We start from the raw sequence: 19394 nt of genomic DNA, 5'->3' as shown, positions 1-19394 counted from the left end.
ACAACGTTTAGCTTAAGGCCGGATCTGGATTAATGCCTTTCAATGGGCATTCATTCCGGATCCGGCCTTGCGGCAAGTGTTCAGGATTTTTGGCTGGAGCAAAAAGCGCAGCATGCTTCGGTATTTTCTCCGGCCAAAAAACGTTCCGGTCCTGAACTGAAGACATCCTGATGCATCCTGAACGGATTTCTCTCCATTCAGAATGCATTAGGATAATCCTGATCAGGATTTTTCCAGCATAGAGCCCCGACGACGGAACTCTATGCCGGAAAAGAAATGCGCAAGTGTGAAAGAGCCCTTACACTGGCAGAAGATCAGTTGTTTTGCAATGCCAGATCCGCCGATCAGTGTGACAACTGACAGCATTTGTAGACGGATCCAGGTGCGGATCCGTCTAGAAATGCATTGCGAGAACGGATCCGTCTATCCGCTTGTCATGCGGATGGACGGATCCGTGTGGCAGTCTTTTTCACAGTTTTCATGGTCTGCTAATGCGCAGACCGGAAGGACGGATCCATCCTTCAGTTGTTTTGCAATGCCGGATCCGGCAGGCAGTTCCGTCGTCGGAACTGCTCGCCGGATCACTATGCTGCAAGTGTGAAAGTAGACTTAGTCCTGCGACCTCTTGCCGTGCTGCGCCGGAGCTCCGCCCCCGTCCCCATTATAGTCAGCGGCAGGGCAGATCCGACAGGGTAAACAGCCTGTCGGATACGTCCTGCCGCTAGTGTGAAAATACACTTACGCTAGTGTGAAAGTACCATTAGCATTATCTGTATCTAAGCAATATCTATATTATTCTAATATATATTCAATATGGATATTGCTTAGATAAATATATATATTGGTGGTAGATATGGATTATGTATAGCTGAATCAAAAAATATGATGGACAATTATTTATTTATTTTTCCCAGGGGGTGTTAAATGTGGAATGTGTACTAGAGGGGGGGGCTGTAAGAACGATCCCCAGACGCAGAGGGGAACGGGTACAAACTGCCACCTCTAGCCCCAGTGTGTGCAGGAGCGATAAACATACCCTGCTGCCGGAGAAGAGATCGCCTCGGCTCTGGTACGTACCGCGCATGAGCGATCGCATACCATCGCCGAGGCAGTGTGAGGAGAGCTGGAGAGGGCACCAGAGGCTCTGACGTCTCGTTTACAGAGCCTGGCCACTGCCTCAAGCAGGGAGAATCCTGTAAACAAGACGTCAGCACCAGAGCCGGCTTGCTGACTTCGGGGGTCACATGACCCAGAATTGAACTGGCCAAACAGTGAAAGATAGGTTATGAAAGTGATTTGAAGAAACTTTTAATGGACTATAATAAGAGCAATTAGAATTAATTTATTTAAGTCGGACTAGTACGACGTACATGTACAGCGTGAGGTCCGCCGGGCTCTGAGGGAAAATTGCTGGGGGACTGGAATGTGATGGCTGCTCTTACCTACAGGCAGACATGTCGGGTAAGTGCAACATCGGCTATTTCGCCTCCCCTGCAGCTCCGTGCGCTGTGATTGGTCGATCAGTGATGACGGCACATCGCAGCGCCGGAAGCACATGTAAGCTGCGGGGAGGGTCAGGGGAGGTCTCATTCTAGCCGGTGACTGCATGCTGAGAGGTCCTGTGCTTCTCTGTGCTCGATCTGCTGGGATTTGTGGTTCTACCACAGCTTACACTGCCTTTACAGCTCCTGTGTAGAAGAACATCTGGCACATCTGCTGCAGTGATTTATTTTTTTATCTGTAGCAGAAGTTCCAGATCCCTGATCCACCCCCTTAATCTTTGTACCTATCCCCCCTCTCCCTCCAGTCCGATTTTGCCTGTGGTGAAGAAATTTTTTATTTTTTTAATATTTTTTTTTTTGTCACTTTTATAAAAAAAAATAAAAAAATTCCTGCTCTGCACCACTTTTTAGGCATGCGAGCTGTGAACGGCAAGTACTGCTCAGCACCTGGTTTATTTTTTTTTTGGGGTGCAGATATATATTTTTTTCATCTGTCCCTTTTTTTTTTTTTTTTTTTTATTCGAAGTAATAGTTAGAATTTTATATATATATATATATATATATATATATATATATATATATATATATATATATCCCCAAAAAATTATATCTAACATGGTACATAAGGCCGAAAAAAGACATTTGTCCATCCAGTTCGGCCTGTCATCCTGCAAGTTGATCCAGAAAAAGGCAAAAAAAAACTGTGAGGTAGAAGCCAATTTTCCTCACTTTAGGGGAATAAAAAATTCCTTCCCGACTCCAATCAGAATAACTCCCTGGATCACTGACCCCTCTCTAGTAGCTATAGCCTGTAATATTATTACGCTCCAGAAATACATCCAGGCCCCTCTTGAATTCCTTTATTGTACTCACCATCACCACCTCCTCAGGCAGAGAGTTCCAGAGTCTCACTGCTCTTACCGTAAAGAATCCTCTTCTATGTTTGTGTACAAACCTTCTTTCCTCCAGACGCAGAGGATGTCCCCTCGTCACAGTCACAGTCCTGGGGATAAATAGCTGATGGGATAGATCTCTGTACTGTCCCCTGATATATTTATACATATTAATTAGATCTCCCCTCAGTCGTCTTTTTTCTAAAGTGAATAACCCTAATTTTGATAATCTTTCAGGGTACTGTAGTTGCCCCATTCCAGTTATTACTTTAGTTGCCCTCCTCTGGACCCTCTCCAGCTCTGCTATGTCTGCCTTGTTCACTGGAGCCCAGAACTGTACACAGTACTCCATGTGTGGTCTGACTAATGATTTGTAAAGTGGTAGGACTATGTTCTCATCACGGGCATCTATGCCCCTTTTGATGCAACCCATTATCTTGTTGGCCTTCGCAGCAGCTGCCTGACACTATTTTTTGCAGCTTAATTTGCTGTTTATTAAAATTCCTAGATCCTTTTCCACGTCAGTGTTACCGAGTGTTTTACCATTTAGTATGTACGGTTGACTTGCATTTTTCCTTCCCATGTACATAACTTTACATTTGTCAGTGTTAAACCTCATCTGCCACTTATCTGCCCAAGCCTCCAATCTATCCAGATCGCTCTGTAGTAGTATACTGTCCTCATCAGTGTTAATTACTTTACACAGTTTGGTGTCATCTGCGAAAATTGATACTTTACTATGCAAGCCTTCAACAGGATCATTAATAAATACATTGAAGAGAATAGGGCCCAATACTGACCCCTGAGGTACTCCACTAGTGACAGTGACCCAATCTGAGTATGTACCATTAATAACCACCCTCTGTTTTCTATCATTGAGCCAGTTACTTACCCACTTACAGACGTTTTCTCCCAGTCTAGGCATTCTTATTTTATATACTAACCTTTTATGTGGTACTTTGTCAAATGCTTTGGAGAAGTCCAGATACACGACATCCATTGATTCGCCGCTGTCAAGTCTAGAACTTACCTCCTCATAGAAACTGATTAAACTAGTCTGACATGACCGATCCCTCACGAAGCCATGCTGATATGGCGTTATTTGCTTATTTCCGTTAAGATGCTCTAACATAGCATCTCTCAGAAAACCTTCAAACAGTTTACCCACAACAGATGTTAAACTTACCGGCCTATAGTTTCCAGGCTCTGTTTTTGGACCCTTTTTGAATATTGGCACCACATTTGCTATGCGCCAATCCTGTAGGACATTCCCTGTCAGTATAGAGTCAGCAAATATCAGAAATAAGGGTCTGGTTATGACATTACTTAATTCCCTTAGGATACGGGGGTGTATGCCATCCGGTCCTGGCGATTTGTCTATTTTAATCTTTTTAAGTCGCTGTTGTACCACTGCAGTCAATTTTTATACTGCAGTGTCTGCATGAACGCACCAAACGTCCGCTTGTGTGCGTTCTGCAGCCCCGAACACCAATAAGTATGATTTTTTTATTTTTGGGTGTAAAAAGTACTTTTTTGTGTTAGATAGAAATCTATTTTAGTTAGGTAGTGTTAGTGTAGATTTTTGCACGCACATAATATCTGTGTGTGTGTGTGAGTGCGTCCTGCACCTGCTCTTTTCTCTAAATTTAATATTTATAACAAGCCCCTTCATGTGTGAAAACACTACATACACACTCCCCTCATACTAAATAAAGTTTTGCACATTTCACACAAAACACCCCCAATAAAATTAAAATGACTAATCCATCCCAACGAGTGTACTCAGCTGAAGAGGCATACGCCATTCTTGCCTCCGATACTGAGACTGCTAGCGAGGGAGAAGAGGATGCCATTTTCCTCTACCTCCTCCTCATCATCATCCGCTAATGAAGGACCCTCTAGAAGGCGCCCCAGGGTAGCAGCGGAGGCAACCCCTCAAAGCGACCCCATATGGACCCCACCCCCTGACTATTATCAGCCCCAAATTCCTGATTTTGTAAATTTAATGGTGGCCCAAACCAATTTGTACCCCCAGCAATTTATAGCTCCGAACTCTACCTCGCCATACGCTAGACCCCTAGGTTGGACTCCAGTAAGTGCAGCAAAGATGACAACATTTTGGGGACTAGTGCTGCATATGGGCGTAGTAAAGAAGCCAAACGTCAGACAATATTGGAGTTCTGCCATTTTCTACCAGACTCCAATTTACAGTCAGACCATGACACCGAAGCGATTTGAATCAATCCGAAAAGTCCTACACTACAATGACAATTCACAGTGCCCACCCCAAAATGACCCACCATTTGACCGTCTGTTTAAGGTTAGGCCCGTCCTTGACCACTTTAACACCAAGTTTGCTGAGGTGTACACCACAGATAAAAATGTATGTGTAGATGAGTCCCTGTTACTTTTCAAAGGGAGTGTTAGGTTCACGCAGTACCTGCCTAGCAAATGGGCAAGGTATGGCATAAAGATATACAAACTTTGTGAGAGTAGCTCCGGGTACACCCACTTGTGAGAGTAGCTCCGGGTACATCCACAAGTTCTGCGATAAAGATTCCCGCATAGAACCCCCAGAATGCCCCCCCCCCCCATCCTAAGAGTTAGTGGTAAGATTGTGTGGGACTTGCTGCACCCACTGCTGGATAAGGATTATCACCTCTATGTGGATAACTATCATACCAGCATACCCTTATTCAGGCCCCTAAGTGCCAGAGGTACTGTGGCTTGCGGCACAGTGTGCAAAAGTTTGAGAGGCCTCCCTAGATCCCTGGTAGTGCAACCACTGAGAATAGGCGAAAGTAGGGCTCTCCGCCATGAGAACATGCTGGCGGTTAAGTACAAGGACAAGAGGGATGTCCTTTTACTGACCACCATTCACACAAATACCAGCTCCCCTGCTCATGTGCGAGGTACCACTACCACTGTCCACAAACCAGTTTGCATCCTGGACTACAATAAGCACATGGGTGGGGTTGATCTTTCAGATCAAGTTCTGAAGCCCTACAGTGCCACACGAAAAACAAAAGTGTGGTACAAAAAGCTGGCCGTACACGTTGTACAGGTGGCAATGTACAATGCGTATGTGCTATTTCAATCAGCAGGCCACACAGGAACTTTTCTCCAGTTCCAAGAGGTGGTTATCAAGGCCCTAATTTTTTTAAAGCCAGGCCGGGGAGGGTCCCAAGTACTTCTGGAAGTCATGGTGCCCGTGTCGTACCAGGGCAACATTTTCAGGTCAAGTCCCCCAGACAGCAAGGAAGCGAAGGACCCAAAAAAGATGCAGAGTGTGTTCCAAAAGGGGGATAAGGAAAGACACCATTTACCACTGAAAAACCTGTCCTTTGCATACAGGAGTGCTTCAGAATCTACCACACATTCATGGAGTATTAATTTCATCCATGATGTACCCTGTAATTTTTCCACCTTATAGCTCTGATTTAGTCCGCATAGCTTACATATCCACTTTTCACCAACCACCCCTTATTCATTTCTTTGAAACACCTGTTAGGTCAAAAGTGCCCTTTCTACCACTTAAAATGTTCGTACGGGTGTGCTATTTCCGAAATGGGGTCACTTCTTGGGGGTTTTCATTTCTGGGGACCACGGGAAATTTTTTAAATGCGACATGGCAGCTAAAATCCATGTCTGTTTATTTAGGCCTGCAAAAACCATATTTGGCACTTTGCCTCTAAAGGCCTGCTGTGCGCCAAAACAGCAGGCTATGAGCACATATGGGGTGTTCCCAAAATGGGGAGAAAATGGGGAACATATACTGGGGTGTATTTTCTCCTTTAACCCATTGTGAAAGTGAGAAATTGGGGTCTGCTAGTAATTTTTACACATGTGTGCTTTGAAATGCTTCGTTCAAGTAATTCTGCCTTCTTGAGACACCTGTTTGCTAAGGGTACACGCACACGATCAGGATTGCATGCGGATTTTCTCCGCGGAAAATCCACACCGTAGGTCATGTTCATTGTATTCTATGAGAATTTGAAATTCTCAATGCACATGATGTGGATTTTTTCCGCGCGGATTTTGACCTGCGGTGCGGATTTTAAAATCCGCAGCATGTCAATTTTATTTTATTTTTCCTGACCGGATTTTCTTCATTCACTTAGTGAAATCCGCACCAAATCCGCATGCAAATCCGCACCAATTAATGCGGATTGACAGCACAGATTTGCCTGCGAACACCTGCGGATTTCAGTGCGGATTCATCGCACATGAATCCTGAACGTGTGCATGTACCCTAAAAAGTACCCTTTCCACCACTTCAAATTTTCAATCGGAGGTGCTCTTTCCAAAATAGGGTCATTTCTTGGGGTTTTTCATTTCTGGGAACCTCAGGAATTTATTTAATGCAACATGGCAACTAAAATGTATGTCTGCCAATACAGGTCAGCAAATTCCATGTTTAGCTGTTTGTATCTGCAGCCCTTCCATGCACCCATACATAATTTTTTGAGCACATATGGGGTGTTGGTGTATTCGGGGGGAAATGGGGAACAAAATGTGGGGTGCATTTTGTCCTGTTACCCCTTGTGAAAGTGAAAAATGTGGGTGTAAAGCAACTTTTTCTGCAAAAAAATGTTATTTTTCATATTCACAGCCAAGTGTTTCCTAATTCTGTGAAACGCCTGATGGGTCAAAGTGCTCACTACACACCTTACAATATTCCTTGACTGGTGAAGTTTCCGGAATGGGGTCACTTTCTGGGGGTTTCCACTTTAGGGCCACCTCTGGGTGTCTTCATATGCGACATAGCTCCCAATTACCATTCCAACTAAATCTGTTCCTCAAAAGCCATAATTAATGACTTGGTTTGGGGGAGAAAACGAGTGAGACTCAAACTAGAATATCTATATAAGCCTCTCGAGTGTGGGGGCCTAAACCTCCCATACTTCAAAGGCTACTTTATGGCAACTCAGTTATGGATGTGTAATGAATGGCCAAATAGTACATCTTTGAGTAGTCTAGTAAGAGCCTCCACGTACAACAATATATTTACGTTGCTGGAATCCGGGCAAATAACTAATAAAGAGTGGGGCTATAAAGAGACTATAAAATCACTTTTGAAAATGTGGGCTATCACTAGAGGATGGTTGGGGGTAAAGGGATCACTTATATTCACGCCTCTTTGGCATAATAAGCACTTACAGACCTTAGATGGGATAGCAACCGATCAATTCTGGCAAAAGAATAGGATTGTATATGTGACTCAGGTTGTTAAGAATAAAGAAATTAAGACGTTTGCTGAACTATCACCTAGTGTACAGAACCTCTCATGGTTTAGGTATTTTCAGCTTCGGTCGGCACTTTCTAGTTTGCACGATAAATCACTATTGGAAATAGATACTTTGTCACCACTAAATGAATGGTTAGGGAAGATATCACTAGGAAGGAAGATTTCAAATATATATAAACTACTAATTAAGTTACGTTTTTCCGAGACACAATCACCAGGACAAAGGGCCTGGGAGATGGACTGTCCAAATATAAAGCTGGTGGGATGGGGGAGTATCTTCTCTAACCCAGATGTACTTTCTCACAATTTTAATCACGTTTTAACACAGTTTAATATTTACCATAGACTTTATGTTACTCCCACTTGGTTAAACATGTGTGGCTTAAGAGATACTTCCAAGTGCCCTCACTGTGATAATGAAGGAGCGGACTATCTGCACATGATGTGGCTCTGCCCAGGTCTGGTAGCATACTGGAATGGTATTGAAAATCTCATTACCTACAAACAAAAAATATGTATATCCCTTGACCCACAATTTTTCTTACTGAACGACCTGTTCACATTAACTATCCATAAATGCCAAAGGATTCTACTGGGTAGACTACTACTACTACTACTACTGGCTAGATTGTTAATCAGTCGAAGTTGGTTTGCACGCCATACGCCTGAAGTAAATAACTGGATAAACCTGGTTAATAAGATCATAAACTATGAACTGATTCTGTACAAGCATAGAGGTGGATCAGAAAAATGGAATAAGATATGGGAAGGTTTGAAGTTATGATAGGCTTTTATGCTGAATTTAGTTATGTGTTACCTTTTCCCCTTTTTTTTTTTTTTTTTTTTTTTTTTTTTCTTTTCTTTCCGTTCCTCTTACTCTCCTCTCTTCCCTTCCCCCTACTCTTCTTTAGGGGGGAGGGGGAGGGAGGACAGTGGACGCATCGCAGGTGGCAGGTGGGGGGGAAAAAATGGGAATGGGGGGAGAAAATGGAGTAAGCTAATTATACTTAATTAATTAATTTTGATTTGTGTACTTTTACTCCTTTTGTATACTAATAAAGTTGTTAAATTAAAAAAATAAAAATAAATCTCTTACATCTGAGTGCTTGTGAGGAGCTGTCAAAACAAAATCTGCCAACCCAATGTCTGTCTATATAGTAATAATAATCTTTATTTATGTATCGCCAACATATTCCACCGCGTTTTACAATTACCCGGATAACATAAGACCTGTAGAATCCTCCACTGCTCCAGCACTGAGGCTCCTGTGGTCTCCTTCAGTCTGTTTACAGTATTGGTTGGAGCTCCGATGGAGGTATGCATATTACCTGACCATTGAGGCCTATGATGGTCTATAGTGGTCATGTGCTGTTCATTCTGGCATTACTGATGACATCTTTAATTCACTGTAGGAAGGTGTGACATACAATGAAATTGCTTTGACCTCACCCATGGAGGAACAGCCTTGACTAAGCTATTCAACTCATGTTCCAATTTATCCAAAGAGAGAGAACACGACATCTGCACTTTGTTGTCTCTTCCAATGTCTCCTCTTATCTCCAGTCATTGTATTTTACATGGTATTTTGTAGGATTTTACATCCTCTCATCTTCTCTCTATTCAGGTTCCTACAATATAGCACCAGCTCAGTGGATATCTTTTATATAGATTCTTCTCCTGATTGACCCAACAAGAATGGACAGGGACAAGATGGCAGAGAGTATAATAAATCTCACCCTAGAGATCCTCTTCCGTCTTACTGGAGAGGTGAGATATTCTGATGATGTCACATTATATCATCTTATCGATGTTACTAACAGATGGACATGACTGGTGAGGGACTCTGGAGATGTATGGAGTGATATTTATTACTGTGTCTTTCCATAACCAGGACTACACAGTAGTGAAGAAGACCTCTAGTGAGCGCTGTCAGGCCCCTGTGTCTGAAGGATGGGGAAGAACCCTGAGCTCAATCATGGGGCCTCCGCCTCACCCCCTGATACATGAGGAAATCAGTAGAGAGAAGATCCTAGAACTCGCCAACAAGATGATTGAGCTGCTAACTGGAGAGGTGACACTGCTGGGAATGCTGGGACAATATTCAGGAATGCTATGAAGGGATCGGGGTGATAACTGTATCATTGTGTTGTCAGGTTCCTATAAGGTGTCAGGATGTCACCGTCTATTTCTCCATGGAGGAGTGGGAGTATTTAGAAGAACACAAAGATCTGTACAAGGACCTCATGATGAAGGATCACTGGCCTTTCACATCTCTAGGTAATAGACATGACTAAATACACATGTCCTCTCATTATCTGTATGTAAGGAATTAATTCAGCCACTGGATGCGTTTCCTACAGTTAAGGAAGAGACAAGAACACCGGAGAGATGTCAGAGTCCTCTTCTTCCACCGGATGGTTCAGAAGAACATCACAATGTCCCATGGGATGATCAGGTAGATAAGGTCTCATTAAATGTCCCATCTCTGTACATCTGTAGGAGGAGGTCCCCAGAGCTCAATTTCAAGTGTCATAGCAACGGTCTGAATACTTATGTCCATGTGAAATTTAAGTTTTTCCTTTTTTAGTAAATTTTTGTGTCTACTAAATTTTCTGTCTAGTGGTCTTGTAAATTAGTTCTCACCTCTCCTGTGTTCTCTCCTGTCCTTAACCTATAAACAGTGATAAGCAGGATGTTCTAGTGGCGACAGATAATCAATTCTCACCTTTCCTATGTTTTCCCCTGTCCTTATACTATAAGCAGTGATTAGCAGGGTGATCTAGTGGTGATAGAGAATCAGTTCTTATCTCTCCTGTATTTTCCCCGTCTCTTATACTTAATATCCTCTTGCTACCCCAAGGCCCTTAGTTACAGTGCCAGAATGGTGCTGCACATGCTCAGTAGTGATGACCTTAGGAGAAAGTTCACTACTGGTCATGGCTGCAGTCATCTCAGAACTGTAGAAGACCGCATTAAAGGAGTTGTTCGGGAATAAGTGACCTTTCACAGTGACCTCTGCTCTGGAAAGATTCATACTTGCCTGCTATCCTCAGCTCTGGTTATGCGTGCTGGCTCCTGTGTGTCCATCTTCCAGTAAATGTTGCTTACCTCCTTTACAGAATGGGCATGATCACCTGCTTTACTGCAGCCAATGACTGGTTTCAGTGGTGATGTGTTTCTTGTGAACATGTTACCCCAGCTTGATTACTTATATAGCGGTGAGAAAAAGCCCAATTTCACAATTTTACTACAGTATATATATTTATTTTTTCTCACTAAATTATTGCACATGTTAAATGAGTCAGAACCTCGGCTTACTGGCTCCACAGCCCTGAGGTGGCCAGCATGGGCAACAGGTACATAAACAATTTAACGTTATATATAGTGTTGAACAAACTTTGATTTGCAACAAAGCCGAATTTTCTCGCGCTTTGTGGTAATGAAAAAGATTTTCATAAAATGGCGGCTGCACATGTTACAAAGCAAAAGTTAGAAGCCTGGGAACACGAGAATTATCAAAAACATTTTTTTATCATCAGCTTGCTTTAATATTCTCTTATATATCCTGGGCAGCGCGGATCCTTTCTTTATATTGTAGGTGTAATGTATTGCCCTGTACATAACTGCAGTGGAGCAAAATTTATCGTAGTTAATCCATTCTGTTAGCGATACAGTTGTTATACACTATGGCCAACAGACGGCTGCCTGGGCCCTCCAAAGGAACAGGCAGTGTCAAAATTGTTGCTGTAGCCAGCACAATTAACAGCAGAAGAAGGGGTGGTGGTAGCCAGAGCTGCCACTGTCATCCAGCGGTCATGTTTTGACCAACAATCCAGTTGTACTGCAATGGTTTACTCAATCTTCAACATCATCTCAAGTGACAACAGATACACACAGCCAGCATGCAGTGGGATCCTCTCACACCATGCTTAGTTGTCATGGCCCAGGAATTGCCTCTCTGCCCTCACCTGTCCTTAACCTGCCTCTTGCTTTTACTGCTCTGTCTGTTAGCCAATTAATGTTTGCCACCCACACTGCTCCGATTTTCGGTGATTATGAAGACAGTCAGCAGTTACAGGCCAGCCCAGACTTGGAGGAGAGTCCACTGCGGACTCCTTCAGATGTGCAACTAACGACGATGACAGTTGGATGGGAGCACATGTTTCGAGAGGTTAGGGACGTGCGCAAGAGACAGGTGAGCCGTGAGCCAGCAGGGTGGAAGCGTGTCAGTCTACTACTCGGAAGAGTACCTGTCAGGAACACACTAGCAGTGCACGGGTTTATAAAATCAGCGGCAGACAGGCATTATACAGTGGTGCAGTGCTAGCCCACTGCTGTCTCACAGTGGTCCTCAATCATATCACACATGCAAAGCTAGGCATTGTCACGTGGTTCTGCACCTGTTCAGCCATGGTGAACTGAGCCACACCAGGGAGGAACTTCTTAGCATCATCAATGAAGAAATCGAACACTGGCTGTCTCGTTGCCAACTGGAGATAGGAACCATGGTTATTGATAATGGGAAGAACATGTCTTGTCTGTGCTGTGTCAGGGAGAGCTGACCCATGCTCCCTGCATAGCGCACGTCTTCAATCTCGTAACTCGGTTCATCAAGTCTTCTGCTTAACTGCAAGGGCTGTTTAAAATGTCCTGGAATCTGTGCATGCACTTCAGCCACTCTTACATTGCAAAACACACCCTCCATGAGCTTCAAAGGCAAAATGTTCTCCCCCAACATTGCCTGATTTGGACCCACTCCTTTTTTTGGGTTGATCAAATACTGACGCACAGTACTGACCATGTAAAAGAGGCCATTAAAGTTCTTCATGCAGGACTTTTTTCCTTGTTTAAAAAAACTATTTTAAATTTTAATGTCCCCACTCTGGCATGGGGCCACTGTGGTCACTGCTGCCACCCTTCCCACTCTGTCATGGGGCCACTACTATCACTGCCGCTGCTGCTACCCTCCCAACACTGTCATGGGACGACTACTTGAATCTTGGTGCACTGCACAGTTATGTACAGGGTGATAAATTACATCTAATGGTAACAGTGACCTGTAATACTGATGCATAGTAATTCCACAACTAACAGAAGGGATTAAAAAGCACCGCCACAACATGGATTAAAATAACCTTTTTTTTTTTCACAACAATTTTATTGGCGCTGTCTACATTTCTTTATTTTGTTTGCCTAAGAAGCCATTTGGACACAGCTCCTGCAGGGGCGCACATTGTTTTTTTTGCTTTACTGAAGGGTGCTGTATGCATTACTTTGTGTTTAACAGAAGGGATTAGCTATGAATCTTGGTGCACACTGTTACTGCCACTGCTGCTGACTACTTGAATCTTGATGCTCTGCACAGTAAAGTCCACGGTGATAAATTAGACCTGACTGTAACATTGACCTGAAATACTGACGCACAGTAAATCTACAGCTAACAGATGGGATTCACTAAGAATTTTGGTGCACTGCACACTGATGTACACGGTGATAGCGTCTCCCTGAAGTTTAACTTCCAAGCCTCCAAACTGAGATTGGGCCACCAAGTGAGAAGAATATGATTAGGCAGAGTGGCCTGGGTATACCGGATTTATAGTGATTCGTGATGAATTAATTCACATGAAATCGAATTTCTTCGCTTATCCCTAGTTATATATATATATATATATATATATATATATATATATATACGCAATTTAATGTTACTGATGGAATATAAGGGCTACTCCACCTGCCTTATAAGCTTCTGGTTGGAATAATGAAGCAATCAGATTTGATTCATGCAGGAGACCTGCAGATATTTGGGTCAGATACAGTCATGTGAAAAAATTAGGACACCCTTTGAAAGCATGTGGTTTTTTGTAACATTTTTAATAAAAGGTTATTTCATCTCCGTTTCAACAATACAGAGAGATTAAAGTAATCCAACTAAACAAAGAAAACTGAAGAAAAGTCTTTTCAAGATCTTCTGTAAATGTCATTCTACAAAAATGCCTATTCTAACTGAGGAAAAAGATAGGACACCCTCACATGTATTCCCTCTTAAATTGGCTCAGATCTCACACAGGTATATCACACCAGGTGCACATAATTAGTAGATCGTTACTCTGCATGTTGAATGAGGCTTGCCCTATTTAAACCTCAGACATTTAGTTTGGTGTGCTCCTGACTGTTGAAGTGAGAGTGAGCACCATGGTGAGAGCAAAAGAGCTGTCAGAGGACTTCAGAAAAAAGATTGTAGCAGCCTATGAGTCTGGGAAGGGATTTAAAAAGATCTCAAAAGATTTTGAAATCAGCCATTCCACTGTCCGGAAGATAGTCTACAAGTGGAGGGCTTTCAAAACAACTGCCAACATGCCCAGGACTGGTCGCCCCAGCAAGTTCACCCCAAGAGCAGACCGCAAGATGCTAAAAGAGGTCTCCAAAAACCCTAAAGTGTCATCTCGAGAACTACAGCAGGCTCTGGCTACTGTTGATGTAGAAGTACATGCCTCTACAATCAGAAAGAGACTGTACAAGTTTAACTTGCATGGGAGGTGTGCAAGGAGGAAACCTTTGCTTTCCAAGAGAAACATCGAGGCCAGACTGACATTTGCCAGAGATAAAGTTGACAAAGACCAGGACTTCTGGAATAATGTTCTTTGGACAGATGAGTCCAAAATTGAATTATTTGGACACAACAGCAGAGGACATGTTTGGCGTAAACCAAACACAGCATTCCAAGAAAAGAACCTCATACCAACTGTGAAGCATGGAGGTGGAAGTGTCATGGTTTGGGGCTGCTTTGCTGCAGCAGGACCTGGTCAGCTCACCATCATAGAATCCACGATGAATTCTACTGTGTATCAGAAGGTGCTTGAAGAACATGTGAGACCATCAGTTAGAAAATTAAAGCTGAAGCGGAACTGGACCATGCAACATGACAATGACCCAAAACATACTAGTAAATCAACCAAAGATTGGCTGAAAAAGAAGAAATGGAGAGTCCTGGAATGGCCAAGTCAAAGTCCAGATTTGAATCCCATTGAGATGCTGTGGGGTGACTTGAAAAGGGCTGTACGTGCAAGAAACCCCTCAAACATCTCACAGCTGAAAAAGTTCTGCATTGAGGAGTGGGGTAAAATTTCCTCAGACCGATGTCGAAGACTGGTAGATGGCTACAAGAACCGTCTCACTGCAGTTATTTCAGCCAAAGGAGGTAACACTCGCTATTAGGGGCAAGGGTGTCCAATCTTTTTCCTCAGTTAGAATAGGCATTTTTGTAGAATGACATTTACAGAAGTTCTTGAAAAAACTTTTCTTCAGTTTTCTTTGTTTAGTCGGATTACTTTAATCTCTCTGTATTGTTGAAACGGAGATGAAATAACCTTTTATTAAAAATGTTACAAAAAACCACATGCTTTCAAAGGGTGTCCTAATTTTTTCACATGACTGTAAGTCCTGTTATCTGGTCACTTCTGTCATCATTTTAATTACTGATCCTTTTTGGTCATATAAAACCTTCCACACGACTTCTCCAACTGTCTGATTCTACAATATTTCTTTAACAGCTTGTGAATCCGGGTGACGATCTGAACAATATTAATCCTACAGAGACATATGTGAGGGGCGATGAGCAGAGCATAGAGGACATTCCTACAGATAACCGCCCAGGTGAGTAGTAACCAGTAAGTAAAGATGTCTCACAGATTCTACTCCTTCACTGGATACTACAGTTTTATGTTACATTTTTAGGTTCTCTTTTCTGTCAGTTTTTTTAGCATTATATTCACTGATTCAGATGAAATTTAAATTAAATATGGATGTAAATGTGGTAGCATATAGGTGAGATATACATTTAGTATATGTATTGTAACCATTTATGTAGACACTGTTTTCCACTCTAAGCTTGGGACGCGATGTCCAATTTCACTTGCAGTGCAGAAGAGATCTCTACTACTACTAGGACACACAATTTTGAACAGTGCTGACGTCTCTGCCTAGTTACATAGCGATGTGCCGGGGTGATACAGTTCAATTCGTGCAGGGGCGATGCAAAAGGCTCCTGGGCCTGGTGTAAGAGCTCAGTTTGGGCCCCCCTTCCTTCATAGCTGTGTGGCCAGAGGGCAGGGAATCGCATAACCTTCGTGCTGCGTGAGGCAAAAAATTAACCCTCCCTCCACCTAACCTCTTCCCTCCAGCCAGAGGTGTAACTTTACTAGTATGCACTTTCTATAATACCAATGTCTTCTTATGTGGCACAAGGGTCTTTATCTCCCGCTCGATCTGCAACAAGCCTGGTACTGCCTGGTGATGAAGCTAAATTCCTTTCCTTGCTTCTTCCTATGTATTGCTAGTGGCTACTGTATTTGATTCTCATCCCGACCACACTACGGTCTTTTGATTATTGGCCACGTTTCGGAACATGCTCTTGTCCTTTTGGCATGTTGCATTTTGACCGAGCTCCTAGTGATGAGCCTTGGCTCCGTTGCTGACCATAATACAACTGCATCAACACTACTGTCATCAGTCTGTTCAGATTGAAACTTGAGGATCTTCCATCAGAAATGTCCTTACCCCAGACCCACACATCACAATTAGAGATGAATGACCTTTTAAAAATTTGATTCGGGTGATACGAAGAACTTCGCAAAGAAATTCAATTTGTTCTGAATTGGTCATGAATTGCGGTAAATCTGGTATACCCAAGGCGCTCTGTCTAATCCTATTCATCTCACTTAGCGGCCCAATCTCAGTGTGAAGGGAGTGAGACCAAGATTTCTACACATTTTCATAATCAGTAATGTAATTTACTTTTTAAGAATGTTTCTGAACCCTTTTTAAAAATGTCCACTGTTCCTTCTGTGACCACGTCCAGAGGCGTTCTTACAGTAAAGAATCATTGACTTTTCTGGAGACTGAACTTTTTCTTCTCCAACATGTGGGCAAAAAAAAGAAGAGAAATGGCTCTTATAGGATAGTATAAAATAAAAAATATGTGGAAGGCCAGAAACTGCCAATAATTGAGATCACCTTTTAGCGTTGTGCATATGTAGGCACGAAACTTGTGAGGGCAAAGGGTTGGTGCTGCCAGTATCTCTCAATCCTTCTGGGTGGAGTGGCCGATTCTCCAGAGGAGTGATATAGAACACAATAGGTGGATGTGTACTGCGATAGTGCACAAAGTATGATGCCTCTTGGCGCAAAAACCACGACCTCAAGGGAGGTATATAGATAATTATTTTATTGCTTGGTGATAAGCGACAACGCGTTTCGGAGTCAATATACTCCTTTCTCAAGTCTGTATAATCCGTGCTTGTGCAGATGGCGCGCCTACAAGAGCCAGAGAGAGAGAGGTGGGGCCTTAGATGGACAGTTAGTGGCTGTCAATCGAAGGTCATCTGCACAAGCACGGATTATACAGACTTGAGAAAGGAGTATATTGACTCTGAAACGCGTTGTAGCTTATCACCAATTAATAAAATAATTATCTATATACCTCCCTTGAGGTTGTGGTTTTTGCGCCAAGAGGTATCATACTTTGTGCACAATCACAGTACCCTATTGTGTTTTTCTTCTCCAGTCGGAGGCAGTGCCCCCTTGTCTTTTGAGGGCATTTCACATAGAACAGTTTTTCACCAGATTTTTTTTTATTTTTTGTACAGCCCATTTTTATATTTGTATAGGTTAATCACGTCTCCCCTTAGACTTCTCTTCTCAAGACTAAATAAATGTAATTCTTTTAATAACTACGACCCTTCATGCCCCTTATCAGTTTAGTCGCTCTCCTTTGTACTCCTTTTGTAGCTCCAAAGCATCCTTTCTATGGACTGGTGCCCAGACCTGATCTGCATATTCCAGATAAGGCAGCACCAGCACTTTGTAAAATGTTAATATTGCATCCCTGTCCCGCGAGTCCATGCCTCGTTTAATGCATGACAATATCCTGGTAGCCTTGGATGCAGCTGATTGACATTGTATGCTGTTATTTAATCTACCATCTACAAGGACACCCAAATCCTTCTCTATAAGTGACTCTCCTAGTGTTACATCTTCTAGGACATATGATGCATGAAGATCATTACTACCAAGATGCAGAACTTTACATTTATCCACATTGAACCCTATTTGCTAAGTTGATGCCCAATTACTCAGTGTTCAAGTCAGCTTGTAGTTCATGGACATCTTCCTTAGCCTGCACAGTACTACATAGCTTAGTGTTATCTGTAAAAATAGAAATGGTGCTATGAATCCCATGCTCAATATCATGAATTAATAAATTTAATAATAGAGGACCCAGCACTGAACCTTGGGGTACACCACTTATAACCTGGGACCACTCCGATTGACTCTAAAGATGATTTGTATGAGAACAGTAAACGTTTCGACTGCCAGGAGTGGCATGGTTGTGTCCATGATCATAATTGTGCTTTAGATATCACCTGGGAGCCAAATTGGGTTGGTGAGGAAGAGATCTCATCAGAGGATAATGGTGGTGGTTGCGGCAACAACATTAAAATGGCCATACTACCAGAAAATGGATGGGAAAATGGTATTTCTTACCTGCCTTTTCAATGAAGGCATCAGGTTTTCCTGACCCAAGTGAATAACTCTGCATATTATTAATAGAAATTATATCTCGAGAAGAAAACAAAACATGTTGAGGAGCTCCACCATGGTCAGCGATGGCTTACTGTGCTTCCTACCATCCATTCTATTCTCATTCCTCCCTCGGAGTCCAGCTGCTGTGTCTGTCATCCATTATAGCCCAGGTCTTATTCCCCAGCCTGTATTCTCCCCATCAGCAGGTGTAATACAGAGATGTCATTGCACCTGCTGGGCTGAGTGGGAGAACATACAGGCCAGAGATAATCCACGGGCCTGTGCGCTCTACTCCGCTCAGCAGTAGGGATGATGTCCTAACATCACGTCTGCTGCTGGAAAGATCATGATGTGCTCCATTCATCAGGAATGGGGGTTATTAGTACTTTCATATTTTATTCAAACTACATGGGCTTCATTACTTTAGGAGGGCACAAAGGGGCTTTAATGCTATGTACACATTTGGAGACTTTTTTATTATTGCATTGTACTCCTTTTGAGCAAAATTTTTTTTTCATTTGGTCTGTTTTTAAACATATGTACTCCTTTTTTCTGTACAGTGCTGACATGCTGTAGTGACAGCCTGTGGATTTTCTCTCTTTTCCGTCATTTAGGGAGCAGAAGGACTCCTTATCTCTGCTTTCTGCCCTTAAAAACAATCATTATAGCTCAGTTTTTATTTTGCTGATAAGAATGTGGCTTAGATAAATGTTTATGACTTCTCAGTAGTTTAGAGATTACAGTTAGCAGACTACTAGCACAAAGTGAAAGTACCAGTCAAAAAGTTAACCCTTTGTGATAGAACAGCTCAATGTTTTTAATAAAGTTCAAAAAATGATTTTTAGCCAAAAATAAATAACATGCAGTCATAAAAAAAATTGCCTCCGGAAGTTTACATAGCCTTTGACTACTGTGTATGGCCACTAAGGGGCAGCATTATTGTAAGGTGGGCACTAAGCAGGCATAAATATTGTGTGGGGACACAAAGACAGCATAACTATTGTGTGAAGGCACTAAGGGTGCATTACTACTGTGGGGGCACTTGGAGAGCATCACTATGTGAAGAGGGCACTAAGGGGGATTCTACTGTGAAAGGGACACTGAGGGAGATAACTATTATGTGGGGAACTAAGAGGACATTCAGCGCCTCATCTCCAGTGCTAGAAA

At 42.6% G+C, this 19394-nt stretch overlaps 1 protein-coding gene across 1 annotated transcript in view; it reads left to right on the top strand.

The window, feature by feature from the left end:
• The window catches only part of LOC122942504 (zinc finger protein 271-like), a 32806-nt gene that overhangs the window by 3227 nt on the left and 10185 nt on the right, over window positions 1-19394 (top strand). The window contains exons 2-6 of the mRNA XM_044300169.1: window positions 9268-9410; window positions 9535-9714; window positions 9797-9920; window positions 10004-10098; window positions 15197-15299. Coding sequence (XP_044156104.1) covers window positions 9339-9410; window positions 9535-9714; window positions 9797-9920; window positions 10004-10098; window positions 15197-15299 — 574 coding nt within the window. The 5' untranslated portion in view covers window positions 9268-9338. The remainder of the gene's footprint in view (window positions 1-9267; window positions 9411-9534; window positions 9715-9796; window positions 9921-10003; window positions 10099-15196; window positions 15300-19394) is intronic.

The sequence above is a fragment of the Bufo gargarizans genome, chromosome 6 (genome assembly GCF_014858855.1).
Source record: "Bufo gargarizans isolate SCDJY-AF-19 chromosome 6, ASM1485885v1, whole genome shotgun sequence".
NCBI lineage: Eukaryota > Metazoa > Chordata > Amphibia > Anura > Bufonidae > Bufo > Bufo gargarizans.
The sequence above is the reverse complement of the archived record's forward strand: the minus strand, read 5'-3'. Positions and strand labels throughout refer to the sequence as shown.